The following is a 24,976-nucleotide window of genomic DNA, read 5'->3' as shown; positions in this document are numbered from 1 at the left end:
ATTGTTGGGTTGTTACGAAATGGTGCATTTGCATTAGAACAGCGAATTAATATAGTGCAGTGTTACATAAAGACAAGCTCCATTTAGGAATGTAAAGAAATGTCTCAAGCGATGTATTCTTGTAGGAAACCCCCCACGGCCAGCTATAATCTAGATCTGGACAAGAAATGGAGGGCTGTAGGTTCCGTTCAGAATGTGCATAGGAACAGGCGACCAATAGGGAGGACCCCTGAAACTACATACAGCATTCGCAAGGACATTACAAGAAGAGACCGCAAGCTGGTAAGGACGTTATCGAAGTAGGTTGGTGTAACTCGTACATTGTGTCACCGTGTACTAAAAGACAGAAATTAAAAGCGTATCATGTGACTATAGTGCAAGATTTGAAATTTGAAGATCAGGGAAAAAAGAGTCATTATTGCAACTGGATATTAACGTCAGTTGCTAACGAGTTCTAGGAATCTTGCTTTACTTCATGTCAGATGACGCCTGGTTCCATTTGCCAGGTTATATAAACTACCAGAATTGCAGATACTGGTCGCAGGACAACCCACATATTCTGCAGGACGAACTTCTCCAATCAGAGGAGGTAGGCGTTTGGTATGCCTTATCCGGCTTGGGCATTATTGGCACCATATTTTTAATTACACCTTAATCAGTGCCAGATATCTAGCGATGTTTGACTCTTTCTATGCACAGTTAACAGATGCAGAGAAACTGTTTGCAGTTTTCCGACAAGATGGAGCAACAGCTCTCACACCCAGCCAAAGTATGGCCCAAATAACCCACGTACACTGAAGAGAAAAAGAACCTGGTATACCTGGCTATTATAGTGTAGGGGCCCTGTGAGCTCGCGGAAGAGCCGCAGTACGACGTGGCACGGACTCGACTGATATCTGAAGTAGTGCTTGAGGGATCTGACACCATGAATCCTGCAGGTCTGTCCATGAATCCTGCAGGTCCGTCCATGAATCCTGCAGGTCTGTCCATGAATCCCACAGGTCTGCCCATGAATCCTGCAGGTCTGTCCATGAATCCTGCAGGTCTGTCCATGAATCCTGCAGGTCTGTCCATGAATCCTGCAGGTCTGTCCATGAATCCTGCAGGTCTGTCCATGAATCCTGCAGGTCTGCCCATGAATCCTGCAGGTCTGTCCATGAATCCTGCAGGTCTGCCCATGAATCCTGCAGGTCTGTCCATGAATCCTGCAGGTCTGTCCATGAATCCTGCAGGTCTGTCCATGAATCCTGCAGGTCTGTCCATGAATCCTGCATGTCTGTCCATGAATCCTGCAGGTCTGTCCATGAATCCTGCAGGTCTGTCCATGAATCCTGCAGGTCTGTCCATGAATCCTGCAGGTCTGCCCATGAATCCTGCAGGTCTGTCCATGAATCCTGCAGGTCTGTCCATGAATCCTGCAGGTCTGGCCATGAATCCTGCAGGTCTGTCCATGAATCCTGCAGGTCTGTCCATGAATCCTGCAGGTCTGTCCATGAATCCTGCAGGTCTGGCCATGAATCCTGCAGGTCTGTCCATGAATCCTGCAGGTCTGTCAATGAATCCTGCAGGTCTGTCCATGAATCCTGCAGGTCTGTCCATGAATCCTGCAGGTCTGTCCATGAATCCTGCAGGTCTGTCCATGAACCTGCAGGTCTGTCCATGAATCCTGCAGGTCTGTCCATGAATCCGTGAGAGTACGACGGAGTGGAGATCTGAAAACCACGTTGCAAAGCATCTCAGTTATGCTCAATAATGTCCGTGTCTGGGGAGACTGGCGGCCAGCGGAAGTGTTTAAACTCAGAAGAGTGTTCCTGGAGGCACTCTGTAGCAGTTCTGGACGTGTTGGGTGTCACACTGTCCTGCTGGAATTACCGCAGTCCGTCGGAATGCACAATGGACACGAATGTATTCAGGTGATCAGACAGGATGCTTACGTACGTGTCACCCGTCAGTCATATGTAGACGTATCAGAGGTCCCATATCACTCCAACCCCACACGCCCCATGCTATTACAGAGCTTCCACTAGCTTGAACAGTCTCCTGCTGACATGCAGTTTCCATGTATTCATGAGTTTATCTCCATACCCGTACTCGCCCATTCGTTCGATACAATCTGTAACGAGACTCGTCCGACCAGGCAACATGTTTCCAGTCATCAACAGTCCAATGTCGGTGTTGACGGGCCCAAGCGAGGCGTAAAGCTTTGTGTAGTACTGTCATCGGGGTATAGATGGGAGCCTTCGGCTGCGGAAGCCCTTATCGATGATGTTTCGTTGAATGGTTTGCACGTTTACAATTGTTGATGGCTCAGCATTGAAATCTGCAGCAATTTGCGGAAGGGTTGCACTTCTATTACGTTGAACGATTATCTTCAGTCGTCGCTGTTCCCGTTCTTTCAGGATCTTTTGCCGGCAGCAGCGGTGTCGGAGATTAGGTATTTTATCGGATTCCTGATATTCAGTTGGAGATGGTGTGTACCATCGCTCGTGCACCGACTGCAACAACACTTTCAAACTCACTTAAATCTTGATAATCTACCATTGCAGCAGAAGTAACTGCGCCAGACACATGTTGCCTATATAGGCGTTGCAGACGGCAGCGCCGTATTCTGCTTGTTTACATATCTCTGTATTTGAATATGCATGCCCAAACCAGTTTCTTTGCCACTCCAGTGTATTTCCTGGAGACAGACTGTCAGTAAAGAGCTCTGCTCCCCAAGGTCCCCGGACTCAGTATCGTGTGATTTAAGTGGTACACTAAAATGCAAAGTGAATGCCGACATACCTCGCACAACAAACAATCTTTAAAACGGAACGTTAGTACAGAAATTAACTCCATGCCTGCAGGATTACAATGTACTTTTGGTAACGGTATCACAGGAAGCCAGTGATGCCTGAATGTGCATTGCTACCACTTCCAGTATTTCTTATAAACAAGTAACTACATGTTTTTTAACATTACTGTTTTCTTTTCTTTTTAATTAGTTCATTGTTTCTTGAAGCTCGGCGTGAGGCGTACCGTATTTATGTAGGACACCCGTATAACACAATGCTCCAAGTAAATATCTCGACAAATATTACTGGACATAAATACAGGAATTGTATTCCAGTCTAAATGCGTATTTTTTTTAGACTTTGACAGTTAGATCCATTCTTCTAGCTGAGATCATTCAGAGATTTTAATTATACCTATTATTTCCCTCATGACACTTCTCTTAAAACATTCCACATCTGGCAGCTCTCTTGCCCCACATTACTTGTGTCAAAGTGACAGCCTGCCCCCGGCTGCTGTGACCGAGCGGTTCTAGGCGCTCATGTCCGAAAGTGTGCTGCTGCTACGGTCGCAGGTTCGAATCCTGCCTCGGGCATGGATGTGTGTGATGTCCTTAGGTTAGTTAGGTTTAAATAGTTCTGAGTCTAGGGGACTGAAGACCTCAGATACGAAGTCCCATAGTGCTTACAGCCATTTAAACCATTTGACAGTCTGCCCACCATGATAGTATTATTAAGCATGCGTTTTGTTTGCATATACAATGGCAAACTATGATCGTTGTATCAAATATCGTCTTGCAATATGCGTCCATGTATTGGTTCCTACGATGTATTATCCAATCCTGTTACCCACGAAGAAAAACAAAGGCCGAAAAATGATTTTTAAAACGGAATTTTAAGTAATTATTGGATAGAGCGGTCCCAAAATAGTCCAGTTCGATATTTATTTACTCTGCATATATTAAAAGATACATTGAAAAACAATCAGTGTGCAGTACCTCCAGCTTAGCAAAGCGCTTATGTTGAATATTAAGGGATGAATGGATGGATTCCTGAGTGGAAATTGAGTGAAAAAGGTCCGATGAACACGTGTACGGAAATGCGTCGTTGCCACGGTAGATGGCGCTGACGAATGGAAGTTCCTCTGACCATGTGCCGTGTATCCTCGTGTGTTGCGGGCTGTGTAATTGACGCAGTGTACTGTAAGCAACAGAATGGTCTGGCATTCATGTCGAGAGCAAGCAGAGATAATGTTTGTGTACCGCCAAGCATGTGGAAAAAGTCGAGAGGCAGCACAGATACACTAAAACAAGTACTCTCACAGACACCTGCCTCATCATACAACATTTCAAGCCCGTTTTGAGCGTTTGTGTGATCATGGGTCCTTTCAGACAGACGAACGTGCAGGTAGGCGGCGGGCTCTGCGTACATCAGATATGGGGGGCCTGGTTCTTCCTTGCGACCGTTTCTGCCTGTTTGACCGTACACAAGCACGATCTCGGCTTGTTCCCGACATAAATATCGGACTATTCTGCTGCATACAGTACGTTATGTCAGTCGCATAGCCTGCAACGCACAATGAACAAGGCACGTAGTCAGATGAAATTCCAATCGTCAGCGCCATCTGCCGTGGCAGCGATGCATTTCCGGACACGTGTTCACAGGATATTTTTTCCTCCATTTCTAACCAGGAATCCGTTCCTGAAATTTGTCGATTTTATTATCGTTCACCCTATTTAATAGCTTAGCGCGTGCTGCTTCGCTCACGTAGACTGTATGTTTGTTTTGTTTTTCTTTAATCGAATATTTTCGTTGTTCACAAATTGCAACATCTTCTAAGCTTTTCACTCTCATCAAGGCTATATATAAGAATGGCCTTGTTTGGATGTACTTCTGACCAAAACGCGATTCTGGTTGCATAAAAGACCAATATCAGTAAAGCCTCATCTCTTTGCAGTTTAGTACTTAATACCATCTTAATTGCCAAGATTGTGTAACTACATGATCTTGACTGTAAATTTTCGAAATGACTTTGCGAAATAAAATAATTCCCATAAAGTTTCAGAGTCCATGGTTTGTGTTAACCGTACCTTTGCATTCTTCTGGCCATTTTTCCATACAAACATATTTCTTTATATCTAACCCTTAAGTGAAATGCCAATTCTCATAGACTTAACTTCAAAAATTTATAATACAATGAAATATTTTCTTAAAACTTTTCCACTATTTCACCTCATCAAGGGTTGAATTTCCAAAAAAAGTAAGACACATATTTTTTATATAGAGAAGCGAAATACAAATTTTTAGAGATTTAGCTTCTAAAATGCTTCCATAATGAAATATTTCCACATTAATTGGATTACCTATTTCACTCCCATAGGCGCTGAGTTTCCAAAAACAGTGGTACACTTATTTGTTTTTATTTCTAACCAAGAAGCCGAATACAGTTTTTTATAGATTTGGCTTTAAAAATGCTTTCATACTGAAATAATTTCATACATCTTATCAATTCTTATTTCCCTCTCTTAGGGGAGCTGAATTTCTAGATATGCTGAAACACATATTTGTTTATCTCTAATCAAGATGTCAAATACCAATTTTCATAGATGCAGCTTTCAAAATACTTCAGTAGTTCTTTAATAATTATATATCTGCGAAACAAAAGACTTTCACTCACTATTTCATCTTTAAAGGGGTTAAATTTTCAAAAATGCTGAAACACGTATTTCATTATTTGTGACCGAGAAATCAAATACCAGATTTCATTGGTCTAGCTTCAAAATTGCCTTCATAGAGAAATTTTTCCAAAAAAAAAACCTTTCATCCCCTTTTCCACCACTTTAGGGGTGGAATTTCGAAAAATCCCTTCTTAGAGTAAGCATTTAGTATACGATCAACATCATCACCAAATTTCAAGTGTCTATCCTTAGCGGTTTGCATTGGGTGGTCATGAGTCAGTCAGTCAGGACATTGCCTTATTTATGAGTATATGGAGGTATTAAGGTGACAGGTATATTACATCCTTACTTAGTAAAGCGATAATACTGCAAAACCCAAATTTATCTGCAACATTTTACGATTACGATTACGACTTGCAGCTTGCTTGCATTCAAGATATATCTTGAAGTTCAGCATTTTAAACCTGCTGGACACTTCTAAGCCATCCTTGTACTGATGTCACACACTCATAATTCAGGGACAAAGCTTGGAAAGTGTATGTCACAGTGTGCTAGTTGTTTGGTCCCATATTTACATATATGTCTTTGAGATGTTGCGGGAGAATCGACAAAATTGTAAATAGTAATAGAGGGATGTCATAAGTCGTCAGTGTGCTTGCAGACAGCAGGAATGTATTTGTTGTTAAATAATACACAAAATAAAAACTGACAAGACATCCATACAACCAATACTGTCTATATGGCTAGTATACCTATACACGAAACACCTAGAAATTAATGTATGTGGCTATCGAAGCATTTCCAGCCTCCAATACATGGTTACTTGCAGGTGTCATATAAACATAAATTACCTATATACACGCCCTCACATACGTCCGCTGGCAAGCGAAAGATAAATAACGTCTTGTGGCTATGTGCAGCTAAGTACAGTGCGTATAGAATTTGCTATGACGTCGTTAAATTAAAGTAACTAACCTGTTCCTCAGTCACACACTGTCACATATTAAGTTAATATTTATTTATTTTATATTCATAGCATATGACATGAAGTAATTAAATTAAAGTATTTCAGCCACACGTTATAATGTCAAACTGTCTTACGTCAGCCTGCCGGAGTGGCCGAGCGGTTCTAGGCGCTATAGTCTGGAACCGTGCGACCGTTACGGTCGCAGGTTCGAATCCTGCATCGGGCATGGATGTGTGTGATGTCATTAGGTTAGTTAGGTTTAAGTAGTTCTAAGTTCTAGGGGATTGATGACCTCAGAAGTTAAGTCCCATAGTGCTCAGAGCCATTTGAACCACTTGTCTTACGTCATAAATTTTGCGTAATATACCATGACGTTATTAAATTACAGCACCTCAGCTGTGCCACATTTTCACACTGCATTGTTAAAGTGTCTTACGTCATAAATTTTATTAATTTTCACCAAGATTTTGCAGGCTATGCCATGGCATTATTAATTTACGTACATACATCGTAACGTCTAAGGGTCTTACCTCCAAAAATTATGGTAAAATTTGCCGCCTTTTTTAAATAGAACAAATCTGATGTTAACTGTCTTCTCAGTACAGTGCACAGACCTCTAAGGGCAAAAATTATAAGAAGTAAATTATAAAAATTTAGTTTCTTATTATTTATAACGCAATGTACAGACTTCGAATGACGAGACCCATCCATTTGCTCCAGTAATAAAAGAAGGAGGGAAGGAGGGGGAAATTGAATCGTATTTGTACAGAGAGGAAGGGTTGAATGTGCAACATGGGCGTTACCCAGTGGCTCAGAGGGAAGGGGGTGAGGGGTGAAATAATAGGAAGAGAGCGTTCTTGATCGTTTGTTAAGTACAGTAATTCGTAATAGCTGTCAAATAATGGACGTAACTCAGTTATGGATAACACAGTAAAGAACCTGGTACAGGGAACGTCTTATTGACACTCGGCATTGCGTTGGTTTATACAATTCATCCTACTTCCCCCTCTCCCATTCTACCTCATTTAGTGGTCTGCACCATTCTGAGCCATTTTCTGAAAATTGATTTCAAATTTTGTAACTAAGATGTCATTACATTTGGCCCAAAACTGGAATAAGTCTATAATGTTTCAATCATTTCTTTCTGCCTGAGTGGCCAGCTGATACTGAGTAATAAGGCTGAAACTTCTTTATTTTACATTTTACTTAGACTGAAATAACTGGGGAGGTGAAACTTCTAAAAATGATTTTACTTAAGCTACTGAATGCTTACTCAATGTTCTTAAACTGCTGAGTGAAATTGAACGTACTGTCACTTTTCTTGTCTTTATCATTTCATATCTGACCCACAGAATTATTCCTGGCAAATACAACTTAAACACAATCTGACTGCTTAAATAATTTACACAAATGAATGGTCCTGAATTAGAAGAAATCCTAACAACAACCTATACACTTCATGAGACACTTACCACACAAAAAACTTCATTACACGAACATGTGTCAGTTTACACAAAGAATGTATTTTGGCGTCAATTATGTAACTTCATCTATGTGGTCATAGGTCCACTCCTTATATAACAACATTCTATCACCTGAAGACCACAGGAAAGCTCATGGACTTTCTGAAAGCGGCCGCCGCAGAAATTTGTTCGCTTGTGCCCAACTGGAGCGGCGGGATCACTGGTTCCGAGAACTGCAAGTCATGCCTCCGCTGAGGCACGGGTAGGGCTCGCAGGTCTTCCAGAGTCAATAGGAAATATTTCTGGTCCATCGCTAAAATCCACTCCTGAGTGGCCAGCTGATACTGAGTAATAAGGTTGAAACTTCTTTATATTACATTTTACTTAGACTGAAATAACTGGGAAGGTGAAACTTCTAAATATGATTTTACTTAAACTACTGAATGCTTACTCAATGTTCTTAAACTGCTGAACGTACTGTTACTTTTCTTGACTTTATCATTTCATATCTGACCCACAGAATTATTCCTGACAAATACAACTTAAACACAATTAGAAGAAATCCTAACAATAACCTATAGATTTGATAAGACACTTACCTCACAAAAAATCTTCATTACAAGAACTACAGCGATACAGCAAGCACCAATACAGCCGGGTAAATAAAAGTTTGTAACTACTGTAGGATCTACTAATAGGCATGCGGATAGCAAAGGAATCATGTAACATCCAGTTCAAAAAATTTGTAATCTTCCGTGACATCCAGTTCCAAAAAATTATATAATCGTCAATAATATAAAATCTCTATGACAGACACGTCCAGATCGTCCGCTCGCGCAAACAATTCAGACCTCTAACCTCCATCAGTGCCAACTACTAATATTCCAACCTCCATCACTGCTGGCTATTGACCTCCAACTGCCATCACTGCATCACGGACTTTGAGTCCGATCAGCCACTCAGAGTCTCTTACAGAGGGCGCACGGCGCTGTCATAGTTATTAATGCAGTCTGTCGCGCTGCCAACATACGGACACATAAAAAAGCTACTTACAAGGTGGGATGCCTGTGTACACACACGTTGTCGCGACAGGTATCGTTTGCAGGCAGCCGACACAGCGCTGCTCCTCTCTCCTTGGCAACAGAAAATCACGTAAATGCCTCTGTCTACATAGAGATTTTATGCATATCAAAAACCTGTTCTTAATTCTAATTAGGCCCAGAGTCACGTAATTATTTTTGAAACGGGTGAAATTTTGCTGTCCTAGAAAAAGCTTCAAACGTATTATGACATAAGTCGACAATTAATGATCTCATAGAAAGTCTTAAGTTGTCGTTAATTACCAAAGTATCTAGCTCGCCAAAACATCGCCAAAAAGTAGCGTGTCGCATTTCGTAGTGCATATTATCTTTGGAAAATAACTTTCACTCTCCAATATTTAAACTGTAAGAAGTATGAAATTTATAGTCTATACCTCCTACAGGAGTCACGTAAAAAACCTGAAATTCTCATTTTGTTGTACACCTCTATATTCTTTTCAAGCACGTCAAAAATCGGTTCTTAATCCTTATAAGTGTAGAAGTTAGCTTTGTCAATTTTTTTTTTAATATGCGAAATTATCACGCCCGCAGAAGTTTACGGTATGAGAACTGGCAGGCACAACACTTTGCGCGGCAGCGGTGGCAACGCAGTGGGAGCTGACAGCACCAGCCTTGTATTGGTGTTTTGCTATCGGCAGCAGTCCACTCCACTGGCTGTGAAATTACCACTACCTGAAGTCGGACTATAGCACAGAATTCAGTAGTTTTGTTTCCCGACTGTCACGAAGGGTATCGGCCAATGAAGTGAGTAGTTGCAACTCTACCTCCGTAAGCAATGAAAGATGTGCAAGAACAGTATATGGAAGGACAGATTCATGCAAATTAACAGAAGGACAGAATGGTGCTATAAATTAATCTGTTGTTGTAAGTCAAAGATTCAATTATACCTTGTATCTCTGTCGCTGTTTAAAATCGTTGGTGTAATTTCGTTCTTCAACTCGGAAAAAAAAAGGACATTGAGGCACGTATAACCTCCTCCCTATCACCTTCCTTCTTCTGAGCTCCATCATGTGAGGATGCATGTCGTTGTTACTTGTAATTTTACGAATAATGATGATGACTTCAATTCATTTATGCTTTTATTTCGTAGTAATCCAGTACAAATCCCTGTACTAATCATATGCCAAGAATTTCTATCTGTTTCGGTTTGCCGGCCGTTGTGGCCAAGCGGTTCTAGGCGCTTCAGTCTAGAACCGCACGACCGCTACCGTCGCAGGTTCGAATCTTGCCTAGCGCATGGATGTGTGTGATGACCTTAGGTTAGTTAGGTTTAAGTAGTTTTAAGTTATAGGGGACTGATGACCATAGTGCTCAGAGCCATTTGAACCATTTTCGTTTCGGTTTATTAAAAACATTGGTTTAGTGCTGTGCGACTGCGCGCCATTACATGCACATTTCGCCGACCGGGGCGACCGAGCAGTTCTAGGCGCTACAGTCTGGAACCGCGCAACCGCTACGGTCGCAGGTTCGAATCCTGCCTCGGGCATGGATGTGTGTGATCTCCTTAGGTTAGTTAGATTTAAGTAGTTCTAAGTTCCAGGGGACTGATGACCACTGCAGTAAAATCCCATAGTGCTGAGAGCCATTTTTTTTTAACATGCACATTTCCATTTTTCAAACGCTGAACTTCACAATATAAACCCAGCTTCCGAAAAATTAGCTTTTGGAAGAATTAAGTACAAGCATTAGCCATTCATTTCTTTTCCTCTCTTTATTTTTATAAGGGATATATTACAGTGGATAGCCAGTAAGTAAAGAACAACGGCTTCATTAAACTTCTAGGTCTTGAGATTATAACCTTCATCATATATCGTGATCTTATAATATTGTACAATAGAGGGTATAGCCGGCCGCTGTGGCCTAGCGGTTCTAGGCGCTTCAGTCCGGAACCGCTCTGCTGCAACGGTCGTAGGTTCGAATCCTGCCTCGGGCATAGATGTGCGATGTCCTTAGGTTAGTTAGGTCTAGGGGATTAATGACCTCACATGTTAAGTCCCATAGTGCTCAGAGCCATTGGAACCATTTGAATAAAGGGTACGGAGAACCATTCAGACAGACGTGACAATGATCACCACTCGGCCTCACCATAACGAAAATTGGTCGAGTACAGACTATACGCACCGTAATACTCATACGAGCGACGAACTGAACACAAAACATTGAACAACATGCACTCGCAGCATAGCTACAGACCGGATGATTATAATTAAAGTGCAGTCTGGGCTGTAATTATTGTATGACAGCGAACCGTGACAGATACACTACTGCGATAATGTAGAACCGATTTAAGCTGCTAAAAAATTAGTTCCTATTTTGGTCACCAGGTGCAAATATGGCGCTGTGCAACGTCTCATCGACCTATCCATGCTCTTTTTGAACAAACTATGCAGGCGGCAGTTAATAATAGAATCAGTATTATGCCTTTCTCACTTGTTTGACCTTTCCTGTCCACTTCCCGTTCCTAACCCATTACTTACGGAAATATTTCTATGTATCTTCCTAGCACTGAAAGTGCAATATTTGCACCTGATGGCCAAAACTGGAACTAATTTTTTTCCAGCGTAAATCGGTTCCTCATTAACGCACTAGAATATCTACTAAGTTTCGCTGACATACGATATTTGTAGCCTCTGTGAGTAGCTGTACTTGAATTATAGGCCCCCTGTTCAGTGCCTAATCGAGAATGAGAATTTACTTAAGCGCGTAGCGTTTTAACACGTAGTCTCTGTCTCGAGACCCAAATAGTGTAGATATTTGTCAGAGTTAAGTGTCTCTTGTGGTGCATTAATGCCACTGAACTGGCCAATGGTTATTCACCCATTCCCCTACCTGCCGTATACCTTAATACTAACTACCACAACTGCAATATTTTATTTGTTAGAGTGACTTCCTTTTTCGGAGAAGGATCAGTTTGATACCTCACACGTATGTGAGAAAGAAAAGTCAGCACACAGAAAAGTCAAAACAACCTTCACTTCAAGAGTGCAAAGGAATTCCACTGTTTGCCGGCCAGTGTGGCCGAGCGGTTCCAGGCGCTACACTCTGGAACCGCGCGACCGTTACGGTTGCAGGTTCGGATCCTGCCTCGGGCATGGATGTGTGTGATGTCCTTAGGTTAGTTAGGTTTAAGTAGTTCTAAGTCTAGCGGACTGATGATCTCAGATGTTAAGTCCCATAGTGCTCAGAGTCATTTGAACCATTTTTGAATTCCACTGTTTAACGTAGGTGAAAGAGTGGATAGGTGCAAAGAGCACATTGGTGGCCTATGAGAGGAACAGAAACTTTCGACGCTATAGAATAAGAAATGGGGGTCGGTTTCGAGGATACAGGGAGTCTGACAGGGATTTGGAAGACTTGCAGTCAAATAAAGCGGAAGCCATGGGTATAATTTTTTCGGAATTTTTAAAATCGTTGGGAGAAATGGCAACCAACGACTATTTACGCTGATGTGTTGAAACCATGGACTGGAGACATACTAGCAGATTTTGTAAAAAAATAAGAGTTCGCACAACCGCACAAATAGCAAGAACAGGAAAATGCGAGAACTATCGCACAATTAGCTTAATAGCTCATGCATCCAAGTTGCTATACAAGAATTATGTACTTAAGAATGGAAAAGGGAACTGAAGAGTTTTTAAATGACGATCAGTTTGGGTTTAGGAAAGCCGTTGCACTTGATAATGGTAGCAAGAATTTATATAAAAAAGAAAAACGACAACAAGACACTTTCATAGGATTTGTAGACACAGAAAAAGAGCTCGACAATGTATACTGCTTGAAATTTTCAGAAAAATAGGATAAAGCATGGGTATAGCCATGTAATACATTTACAAAAACGAAGAGGAAATACAAAGAATGGAGGACCGAGAAGGAACTGTTTGGATTAAAAAATTTTTTTTTTGAACGAACAAAACGGTCAAATGTTTTGCAAAACGCCTTGTCTAAAAGTAAGAAATAAAACAAATTCTAAAAGCTTTTGACAGGCCTTTGAACGATGCTCGTGCAGCGGTTGAGCTGATCGGATTTTAGTGCCTTGAGGACGCTCGGGGGGGAATTCAAAAATTGATTCAAATGCCTCTGAGCACTATGGGACTTAACATTTGAGGTCAACAGTTCCCTAGATTTGAACTACTTAAACCTAACTAACCTAAGGACATTACACACATCCATGCCCAAGGCAGGATTCGAACCTGCGACCGTAGCAGCGGTTCCGGACTGCAGCGCCTAGATAAGGGAATTCCACCAGACAAATATGCTCTAACACTCTTTAAAATTTTTTGATTCCAAGTTAACCACTGAATTAAATTCTCACTGGGCATCCTATTTGCTCTACATGCTTACTTCTGGACAAATCATTTCACACAGCATTTGATACACGCGTTCCGTGACTGTAGCGCCGGTATCGTTTGCGCAGAGATTTTCTTCCGCGGGTGTACACTGATAAGCCAAAACATTCTGACCGCTGCCTATCGCGACGATGAATGCCACTTGGTGGCGTTGCGGGCACGTGACGCGGTAACAAATGAATTTAAGCGGAGCAGAAACGGATGGGTATCACCCCAGCGAAAATATGGGCTGCAAATGGGAAATCCATTGAGATAACCGACTTTGACAACGGGCAGATTGTTATTACGCAGAGCCTGTGAAAGAGTATCTCGAAAACGGTGAAGCTGGTCGAATGTTCACGTTAGAGTATCGCGAGCATCTGAAGAAAGAGGTAGAAAGACAGTGAAACTTCCACTAGGTGCTAAATAGTTGGGCGTCCACGATTCCTCAAAGAACGTGGGGTGCGGAAATTTGTTTGCTCTGTAAAGTTGGATAAATGGTGACCTGTGGCATATCTGCCCAAAGAGCACATTGATGCTTCGTAGGACACCATTCATCGTACATTGTTGAATATGGAGCTCCGCAGCAAACCACCCCTACGTGTTCACATGTTGACCCAACAACGTCGTCAATTACGATTGCAATGGGCACGGGACCATCAGGTTTCGAGCGTAGATCAATGGAAATGTGTGACTATCGGGCGAATCATATTTTTGCTACATTAAGTGATGGTCGTGTCCACAAACGCCGTCATCGAAGTGAACGGAAGCTCGAAAAGTTCAGCACGCCACGGACGCAGGCTGGTAGGAGCAATATTACACTATGGGAGAGATTCTCCTGTGCTTGCATGGGGTCTGTGGTAATAGTCGAAGACACGCTGAAAGCTGCGAAGCAACTCCGTCCCTTCATGCTTGATGTCTTCCCCACGGCGATGTCCTCTTTCAGCAATATAATTCTCCGTGTTTCGGAGCCAGAACCGTGCTAAAGTGGTTTGAGGAGCATTATAACGAACTCACGTTGATGTCTCGGCGACCAAATTCGCCTGATGTAAGTCCTATGAAATCCATCTGGGTCGCTATCGGGCGCTATCGCCGCGTAAGCGAGTCAGCTGCTCGTTATTTACGCGAATTGCATGACCTGTGCGTAGACAACCAAATACTACATGCCTCCGTAAGCCAACGAATTGTCGAATTCCTGATACACAGAATCAGTGATGTATTTCGTTCCAGATACGGCCACACAAGCTACACTACTGGCCATTAAAATTGCTACACCACGAAGAAATTTAACCGACAGGCAGAAGATGCTGTGATATGCAAATGATTAGCTTTTCAGAGATTTCACACAAGGTTGGCGCTGGTGGCGACATCTACTACGTGCTGACATGAGGAAAGTTTCCAACCGATTTCTCATACACAAACAGCAGTTGACCGGCGTTGCCTGGTGAAACGTTGTTGTGATGCCTCGTGTAAGGAGGAGAAATGCATACCATCACTTTTCCGACTTTGATAAAGGTCGGATTGTAGCCTATTGCGATTGCGATTTATCGTATCGCGACATTGCTGCTCGCGTTGGTCGAGATCCAATGACTGTTAGCAGAACATGGAATCGGTGGGTTCAGGAGCGTAATACGGAACGCCGTACTGGATCCCAACGGCCTCGTACCACTAGCAGTCGAGATGACAGGCATCTTATCCGCATGGCTGTAGCGGATCGTGCAGCCACGTTTCCATCCCTGAGTCAACAGATGGGGACGTTTACAAGACAACAACCATCTTCACCAACAGTTCGACGATGTTTGCAGCAGCATGGACTATCAGCTCGGAGACCATGGCTGCTGTTACCCTTGACGTTGCATCACAGACAGGAGCGATTGCGATGGTGTACTCAACGACGAACCTGGGTGCACGAATGGCAAAACGTCAATTTTTCGGATGAATCCATATTCTGTTTACAGCATCATGATGGTCGCATCCGTGTTTGGCGACATCGTGGTGAATGCACATTGGAAGCGTGTATTCGTCATCGCCATACTGGCGTATCACCCGGCGTGTTGGTATGGGGTGCCATTGGTTACACGTCTGGGTCACCTCTTGTTCGCATTGACGGCACTTTGAACAGTGGACGCTACATTTCAGAAGTGTTACGACCCGTGGCTCTACCCTTCATTCGATCCCTGTAAAACCCTACATTTCAGCAGGATAATGCACGACCACCTGTTGCAGGTCCTGTACGAGCCTTTCTGGATACAGAAAACGTTCGACTGCTGCCCTGTCCTGCACATTCTCCAAATCTCTTACCAACTGAAAACGCCTGGTCAATGGTAGCGGAGCAACTGGCTCGTCACAATACGCCAGTCACTACTCTTGATGAACTGTGGTATCGTGTTGAAGCTGCATGGGCAGCTGTACCTGTACTACACGCCATCCAAGCTCTGTTTGACTCAGTGCCCAGGTGTATCAAGGCCGTTATTACGGCCAGAGGTGGTTGTTCTGGGTACTGATTTCTCAGTATCTATGCACCTAAATTGCGTGAAAACGTAATCACATGTCAGTACTAGTATAATATATTTGTCCAATGAATACCCGTTTATCATTTGCATTTCTGCTTGGTGTAGCAATTTTAATGGCCAGTAGTGTATTAAGCAGGTGCACATATTGTTTTGGCTCATCGGTGTAAGCGCGTCATCGTACACGTTGGTTTGGCTGAGTGTCAACAGGACGCCATCAGGGGGTTGAGACGGAACCCTGGGGAGGGAGCTGGTGGTACACAGGCTGTGTTGGCAAACAATTCACAGCGGGCGGGCCTGGCAGCTCAAGCGACGGACGCCTCTGCGGGGCAGGACAAGTACTGAGCCTGGCCTATAGGGGTCGTTTGAGCCGGTCAGTTGATGTCGGAGCGCAAAGAAGGAGCAGCGGTCTGTACGATGGGACTGGGTTCCGCAGTGGCAATCTCACGGAACTGCACTTGGGGTTGAGTCCGTGCTCTTAGGCTGAGACGTTTATGATCCCGCTTGAGTTAGGTTCCTCGCCCTGTTGGCTACTGCTGTTTTTTTGGTGAGGTGCCTTATTTGAACAATACTGGTTCGGAGGTTGTTCTTCGTCTGCGACAATTCGTGGTTACCGTTAAAGCTCCCCTGTCAGCGCGTAAACTGCATTCCCACATGTCTCTTCGGTGTACCACGTGATTTGTTTGACTTGATTGTCCCCGCCAAAATGTCACATTATACGGAACTTGTGACTTAATAACTGATAATTTGGTGATTGTAATTCAGAAACTTGTTGTTCTGCACTATGGTCTATCTTCAAAAATTCAGTCGTTAAAGGTCGCTCAGTACAATTTTTCTCTATTGTGAACAAGTGTTAAGATTTTCAATAGTTTTAATTCATCTCTTAAAGGTGGCTCAGTGTAATTTTTTCTCTATTGTGAACATCTGCTTAAGGTTTTCGAAAGTTTTTATTCACCTCTTAAAAAAGCTGTAACAGTGTTTTATTTATTACCTCACAAATAAGAATTAATATATGAAGCTAATATCTGTTCTTTTGGACATGTCCGAAAGGACAGATCTCATCTTCATATAGTTAAGGCTAACCTGCCATTGACCTCCTTCCTCTATTATGGATGCGCACGCATTGCCCGCACTCTTACGGAACTCGGTAAGATTGTCTGCCACGAGTAATGAGTGTAATGGGCAGGGGCACTACGAATGTAGTGTGTGGACATTAAGTCGGGAGTGTGGGTCTCACGGCGAGCGTGCAGGGGATAAATCCCTGCAGTCGCACTGTCCTCTGTGCCCTCGGTGGCTCAGATGTATAGAGCGTCTACCATGTAAGAAGGAGATCCCGGGTTCGAGTCCCGGTCGGCGCACACATTTTCAACTGTCCCATTTGACGTATATCAACGCCTGTAGACAGCTTAGTGTCTTGATTTAATTATCATTTCATGACAAGGATTAAAGTTTCCCCTTTACGCTCTTGTTAGTGGTTCTGCTAAAGATTACTTGGTTCACACTAACTTGCTGGTTAGCGAAGTAAGCGTATAATGTACTAATTGCAGTTTTGTGCGTTTAGAGGAACTTAGTCTGTTTTGTAATGGGGCTGTAAGTTAGTCCACCCGTAGTTACCTGCCTAGACCAGTTAAGATGCCCAACATCTGATGACAATGTCACGGATTGTTCCTGAGACATCAAGGTTTAACACTGTAAGGAAATTCCTTTCCTCTAATCATTGAACAAATAATTCATGGACATCTGAAGCTTATTCTGCGTCAAGTTCAGTAGCGTGAGTACGAAAAAATGGTTTTGTAACGTGTCACTCATTACCACATGTTTTGTAAGGTTACTGAGCTTATGTACAAGTGGATTTTTGAGTATCTAGCTTTGTTACACCGAACTTTGATAAGAATTTTAGTCTAGTATATTGCTGCTTTTAAGTAAAATTTGTCTAAGTATTAATTCTTGTTCTCTGTCTTTTTTTTTCTTTTTTTATAATAACACCTCAAGTTTGTATCATTTGATAGTGATTCAGACTGCTGAGATTGTTTTGTACAGCTTGTTTTCACTTAGTTATTCTATGTGTGCTGTTTGGAATATTTTGGCAAAATAAAAATTACATTTCTTTTGTATCCTTTGCTTATGTTCAGTCCTTCCAGTCCTAGAGCACGTATTCTACTATAACGCATAACACCATTTGACTGTTTTTTTCTATTTTTTCTTTATTTCGAAGCGTTGTCCAGAAAGCATGAAATATAATATACTCGACATCTAATGGTATTCTGTTGATGAATTCTTCTCGGGTTAACAGCCGAGTGGTGGCGTCGTCTTGTCGCAACGTTTCGATGAGTTTCGTACCGATCATTTTCTGACTTCGCCAGAAGATGATGGGTACGAAACTCATCGAAACGTTGCGACAAGACAACGCCACCTCTCGCCTGATAACCCGACAAGATTTCATCAGTGGAATACGCCGAGAAAGGCTGCAATCGCATATACGGTATTCTGTTGTTAGTAACAGACTATAGATCAAGAGAAAGCAGAGATGCTTCAATTTATGATGTGGTTTGATAGTTTTTGACACTTCATTTACATAGCCAGCAGCAGTTGTTCATGAAATATTTCAGTTTTCCCTCAATCACTACTTACGTTTTTTCTCAATTACCTTGATTAATTTCAAGCATTTTTTTCAAGACTAAATCTCATGCTGGTCAATTTAATACCACTTTGTCCATTACCCATTATCCATTTCAGTATGAAAATTCGGACAAAATTTCATTGTTTAATTTCTAGGGCTACTCAAACATTAGATCAAAAATGATGTAAAACAAGGATACAGTCTCTCTCCACTGCTGTTCAGAATGAACCTCAAAGAAGCAATGACAGAAATGCCATAATATACATTAAATGTATTCGCAATTGTGAGTATGGACAACGATCAGCTGTAGACTGGAATGACGACAGTGAAAATTGGCGCCGGACTCGAACCTCGATTTCCCGCTTATCGCGAGCGGTCGCCTTACAATTTGGTTATCCGTGCACGAGTTACGGTCAGACCCAAGCTTCCATATGTAGGCAAGTATCTGTCTACAACGTGTGCTCGAACATCCATTATGCTTATTCTCGTAAAGGCGAGACATTTTACTTGAAAGTCACTTGTCCGTTGTCGGCGGATAAATACGTTATTATAGTGCCTGCATGCATGCATGTCCAGAAATACAATGCATCGTAATTTGGAATAACACAAGCACTGCAATATCGCAATATCAAAATGCAATAAGGTTCAAGAGTGGGATTAAAATTCAGTGTGAAATGAAATCAGTGACAAGATTGGCTGATGGGATTGCTACACCCAGTGAAATTTAGGAAGAGTTACAGGAGTTCATCAATGGATATGTTGCGCCATTGCCTTTGAAATCAGGTCCCGTAACCGGTGGCTAAGTGAGCTGAAATCTACCATCGCATTCCTCAGTCTGAAGCAAAAAGAGGCCGAGCTGACTTGGTGGAAGTTTCCACCGTGACATTAAACGGTACTGGTTGCCACACGACTAGACTGCTGACTGCATCTAATGGGGTCTGGAATACTCTCTACAAACCACAGAGCAAAGGCCAAACTGTGGCAGTGGGGACCTGGATTACATTTCGTCCGAGCCTGGCAATCTTTCATTTCCGGAGTCTGTCTATTCGGAGCTGATGTCCTGTCACAACAGGGAGGATCGAGCGGCTGTAAGCTCCTTCCGTTCCAGCAATGGAGTGCCTGTAGCCATCCGCCGGCACTTCTGGGAAGGACTCCACGCCAATCGGCGACTTGATGAGGGTCATCCGGTCTCAACTGCTGCTGGGCGCTGCCTCCACTAGCTGTGGGTCTATGAACGGCACCGAGTGAATGTGGTACCAACAACTGAACTGGTCTCTTCCAGCCGGGGCCCTCTGCTGGCTGACTTCAGAGTGCCTATCCTGGGGTCCATGGTTCGCACATTCGCGCTCAAGCGCCACATGCAACTGACAACGCAGTATTGCATCCACAGGCTACAGACGCTGCCTCCTACATCGGGGGTCGTTGGTTCGCCGCCGCGCTCGGTTGCCTCGTAGCCTTGGTCCATCACAGGCTGCTAGCTGGTCGTGCATTTGCGTCAAATGACGGGATCGCCTTTACAAGGAGTTTCGCTATCGCTGCACAACTACGTCCAAGCCCTGACACAGCTCTACACCCGTCCATGTGCTGACATCGTTTCCTTCTGCTGCCTTTGGTCCGGCTGGTGACCCCATGTCGATGGCTGCCTCCTTCTGTCTTTAATAATAACTCGTAATTAGGGACAGGCCAGCCGGAGTGGCCGAGCGGTTCTAGGCGCTACAGTCTGGAACCGCGCGACCGCTACGGTCGCATGTTCGAATCCTGCCTCGGGCATGGATGTGTGTGATGTCCTTAGGTTAGTTAGGTTTAAGTAGTTCTAAGTTCTAGGGGACTAATGACCTCAGAAGTTAAGTCCCATAGTGCTCAGAGCCATTTGAACCAGTTGCATTATGGACAGGAAAAAACCGTTTTATTCTATGGCCAAATTCGGTGTTATTCTTACTAAATTCCGTGTTGTTTCTTGCCTAATTCTGTGTTATTTATTGCCAAATTCGGTGCTATCTCTTTGCACATTCGCCGTAATTTTTTGCCAAACTCGCTGTTGTTTTTGCAGAATTCAATGTATTTAATTTTTCCAAATTTGTACCAATTTTGCCAAATTCTGTGCTTTTTTGTCAAATTACGTGTATTTTTTGCCAGTGTCAATTCTTTTGGTAAAATTTGACGTTTTTGTCATTTTTTGTCTTGTTCTTTTCCCAGATTTGGTGTTGTTTTTTGTTACCTTCAATGTATTTTTTGCCAAAGCCGAGGTTGATTTTGGTCAAATTCAGTGTAATTTTTTTGTCAAATTTGGTTATAGATTTTGCCAATGATGTCTTTTGCAAAAGCGCTGTTACTTTTTACCATTTTTGTATTTTTTCTCAGATTCTGTGTGTTTCGTCAACTTCATTGTCGGTTTTACCAAAGTTACTGTCGCTTTGCAAAATTTGTTGTCGTTTTTGCCAAGTTCGGTGTCGTTTATACCAAATTCGATGTTGTTTTTGCAAATTCTGGTCTTGTTATCTTGCCGAATTCCGTTATATTTTTTCTCAAATTCGGTGTTACTTTTTTCCAGTTTCCGTGCCATTTTCGCCGTCCCATCAAAGTACATTGACGGGAAACGATTTAAGATTACACATGAAGCTCAGCCTTGAGTAGATTAGAAGTCAAAATGAAATTTTAACATTCAGTAACTTTTTGTTACGAATATTAGTAAACTAGCATCCTCATATTTATAACATTTTTGTACGATGAAATTACAAATTTCACGATTTCTCGTGAAAATCCCCGATTTTGCGTTATTTCTCTAAAAAGCGGTAATTTCGTGTTATTTGTCGCGTTATCGTATTCGCGAAATGCTGCTGTCCGTACTAAATCAGAATATAATAACAGTTCATGATCGTGTGTACCTAAGCACTACAGCTAACAGCACTTTTCACTAATTAGTGGGCCAGCGGAAATATGCACCTGTTGTAGCACAAAACATGCGATTGCTGTTGTTTAATTAAAAGATCTGGCTGGAATGTAGCTGCCTCATTCTATCTTCCTCAGCATCTTTAAATATTTTTCCAAAAATTTGGACATGCGACCATATTCGCGCTCTTTTTAACATGTGACTCAATTCTCAAGCCCAGTGTTCATTACGTTCTCTTCTCTTTCCCACTGCTACTGTTTCCTCGTCTCTCAGCCTAAACGAGAGCTAATATCTTCCCATGCGAAAACTTTTGAGAAAATATTAAAAGTGTTGAGGAAGGTAGGCAGGTGGTAACCTACTTTTCTTTTAAAAAATGAGCATATTAGTCTTTTTTGTGCTCCTATAAGAGCATTTATCAGCTAGTTTCATTCTTTCCCTGATATAGCACAGTCACTCATATGAAAATAACTTGATCCATCAGTAAAATTTAGATAGTTTACTTATGTGAAATTGAAATAAAGCGGAACTAATTTTACACCTCAAGCCGGATTTCACTGAACAAAAATTTTGCTTCAGTATTACAACATTGAGTTCCAAGTACTCTTCTAATTATAATACTGACACATATTTCTCCCTCACATCTTGAAACGAGTAACCTTTGTCGAACCTATCTGCTACAGTAAAATTCTAACGTGGTTTTAGGTACTTTATAATTGATAGCGTAGTTGATTTACATAAAATGCTTCGAACTCCATCCATCTGGATCTCCATCATGCATAAAAATCACCCTTCTTGTTCTGCTATTGGAGCACAACACTTTCAAATCTATTACTATACAGCGATAAGGGATGCTAACCTCCCCGACATGGGCGTGCCTGGAGAAATCTTGTGCACTTGGATGCACAAGGATTCAGCAAGCTCCATTCATTCACTAGATGCGGAATGTAGTGGTATACTTCTGGTCAGCTGCAAGATTAAATCGGTAATGGTGCTGCAGAGCGGGTTGGTCAAAGACAGAGCGAGGGGGTCTTTCAGTCTCTAATTTTATCCTGAGAATGCGAGAATGCTCTGTGACTCCCATCTGCATAGAAATAGATCGTAAATGAAGCACTATGCCCGAGGTGCTAGACGTATGTAGAACGCTGTCTGGTATACTTTGATGATGTGTATGTTCGAGAATTAACAATGAATGGGCGTATTGCACAGTCGTCCATCTACATTTGCAATGATACTCGCAAATTAGGGAAGGGGTGGTTTAGCTATGATACTAAAATTTGGAAACATGCTGTCGCATCATTGGTGTGTGTTGAAATTACTGTAAAATTGCTAAAACTGTTCGCACTATCAACTGTGATGCTTATTATTACAGTAGATCGACGGTTTCTTTTCCATCCAATCCGTCTGCTGGTACGCTGTTGGTTGCCACATCATGATTGACTGAAATCACTTGTTTCAGCTGGAGAAAGAGTTTTGGTGGAGAGGCAACACCTTCTGTGGATTGCTAGCACCGCAACAGTGATCGCATACATGACTGCAATATGAGGAATCACTCGAAATGGAACGCAGAGCCATTAGCTATTCCATCACTGTGACAGATGAGTTTAAATGTAGAGATCATCAGTCACTTTCGTACAGTGTGGAAACTCTCCACAACGCCGCCAAACTCTTCCAGTTTCCTTATGTTGTAACTGTCTTTTATTTAAAATCATCCAGTGTGTGTGGTGTGTTATGGTAGCAGCAGTAATAACATGACTTATACCATGCAACATCTAGTTTTCTGTGAGAAGCAATGGATCAGAACGTGTTAATGTCAGCTTAGAACCTGACACGGACCTCGAAGTCATGGCGGAAAAAACAAAATGCATGGCAGTGTACAAAACGTGTTACAGCAGTAAAAAAAAACGTTTCAAACAACGACACAGGGTCACAGTGAGGGTTTCTTCGAATTATAGTATAGTTTGTGAGATACGGTCATCCTCCTAGAATACAGGCGATGCACCTTTACACTGGTCCATGCAATGGATCAATAGCTGTATATTTAATAGGATCGTCACTTGTGATCGACGCCGACACGCAGATGATATTTATTTTCGATACATGGGAGGAGGGAGATGCAGTATAATCCTATCGAGTTCTCTATCAGATGAAGTTAGTGGAGCTTTTAAAGTTCATAATTTTTCTCTGCTGGATGGTACAGAGTAACGAAGATAGAATATTGAGGTGGTAGACATGAATGGGCCCTAACAGACACGGATCAGTAGTACTTGTCTGTAGTTTGGGGATGCACGACAGTGCAGTAGCAAAATACTCGTCCTTCTCCCAGTTCCCGTTTCTTTCGAATAGTCAGGACACAGTCCAGTCACATTGACTCAGCTTAGTCTGTTTCTACATGGGTTGCAAAAGGTGGTAGATATAGCTTTGCCCGACTTCTACTCGGTTCCGACTTACATTGGAACGATCAGATGCGCAAAGCTGCAGGGATGGTAGTGCAGAGTCTGAGGGGCAGTTGCAGGATGCGTAAGGACTACCTAAAACCACGTTGCGAATTTCACAGTAGCAGATAGGTTTGGGAAAGGTGACTCGCATCGAGATATGAGAGTGCCAGAAATATGATTCACTAGTGGCTGTAGGACTTCTCCATAGGATCCAACACAGGTATGTAGTTGAATGGAAAGACTTGGTTCAAAATTCCAGACAGTATTCCTACCGAAAGCATAGCACTAGAGATCTAAAAAGCTAGCGCACATTTCTTATAACCTCAATCAGCACACCATCTACTACTAGTGTTTGTGATCCTTCTCAACCAACCATCGCCTATAACCCAGTCGATAAATGACTGAACCTCTGATGTGGCATCGAGACAGAATGTGTTACAAATACTGGTGAAATATCTAGCGCAGGCGGCGTGAGGGAGTTGCAAATACCGGTTCCATATCACACTCTTTAGCCAAATCACTTTCAAAATGTGGTAATTTTATTACAAGGATGCACCGTTGGCGACGACTAACTGCACTGTTGGTCTGATACTATACACTCCGACGACCACCGTCGATATTCAGTGTCACGGTATTTGTCTGGAAAAAAGCACTTCATTCAGAGATAATGCCTACGTAGATTTATAAAGCCGGTATAGCTTTTAACATGGATACTTGTATGCACCTGTAGAATCAAGACCGCTTGTGATGGTAATATGGTTGTGTTTTTTTTAATATCTGGCGGTTTGTAACTTCCTCTAACGCACTTTGACTTCACTTGAAGTAACTAAACACGTTATTCACAAACGACCCACTACACGACTCAGAAAACAGAGAATCACGTTGCTGTAAAGCTTAAACTAAAGTGACACAAGGTACGCTGATGGTGGCCCATCAGTGTGGCATCACGGTCTCGAGTCATAGTGCTTAAAGCGTGGATCATACGTCAAGAGGGAAATAAAATATATATCACGTAGTAATGGTACAAGTTGTGTAGGGAACATGTAATAGTCAAAAGCGTTCACGTGGCGACAACTCTTTAATCTGTTTCGCATAAATATCCAAGAGCACATTACACGCATTTCTTGATTTCAACAGCTCAAACACACTGTAAGCAGTAACATTTTCTTTTTCCCTTGAATCCGTACCTCTTAAGGTGAATTGTCGTAACATATTAA

General features: G+C 42.4%; 1 protein-coding gene across 1 annotated transcript; it reads left to right on the top strand.

Moving 5' to 3' along the window:
* Positions 1 to 967: 967 nt before the first annotated feature.
* LOC124805765 (decreased expression in renal and prostate cancer protein-like) lies at positions 968 to 16,159 on the top strand. The gene is made up of 2 exons (XM_047240631.1): positions 968 to 1,651; positions 16,025 to 16,159. Exons 1-2 carry the CDS (start codon positions 968 to 970, stop codon positions 16,157 to 16,159), a joined length of 819 nt encoding a protein of 272 aa, XP_047096587.1.
* The last annotated feature ends 8,817 nt before the right edge of the window (positions 16,160 to 24,976 follow it).

Source organism: Schistocerca piceifrons, chromosome 7 (genome assembly GCF_021461385.2).
Source record: "Schistocerca piceifrons isolate TAMUIC-IGC-003096 chromosome 7, iqSchPice1.1, whole genome shotgun sequence".
Lineage (NCBI taxonomy): Eukaryota > Metazoa > Arthropoda > Insecta > Orthoptera > Acrididae > Schistocerca > Schistocerca piceifrons.
Note: the sequence above shows the minus strand (reverse complement) of the source record. Positions and strands in the feature narration are given on the sequence as shown.

Bases quoted from the DNA above. Each gene is read 5' to 3' on its own strand.
- LOC124805765 (XM_047240631.1), top strand. From the start codon at position 968: ATGAATCCTGCAGGTCTGTCCATGAATCCCACAGGTCTGCCCATGAAT. The intron at 1,652-16,024 runs GTCTGTCCATGA...GAGTGTCAACAG, and splicing joins GTCTGTCCATGAACCTGCAG to GACGCCATCAGGGGGTTGAG.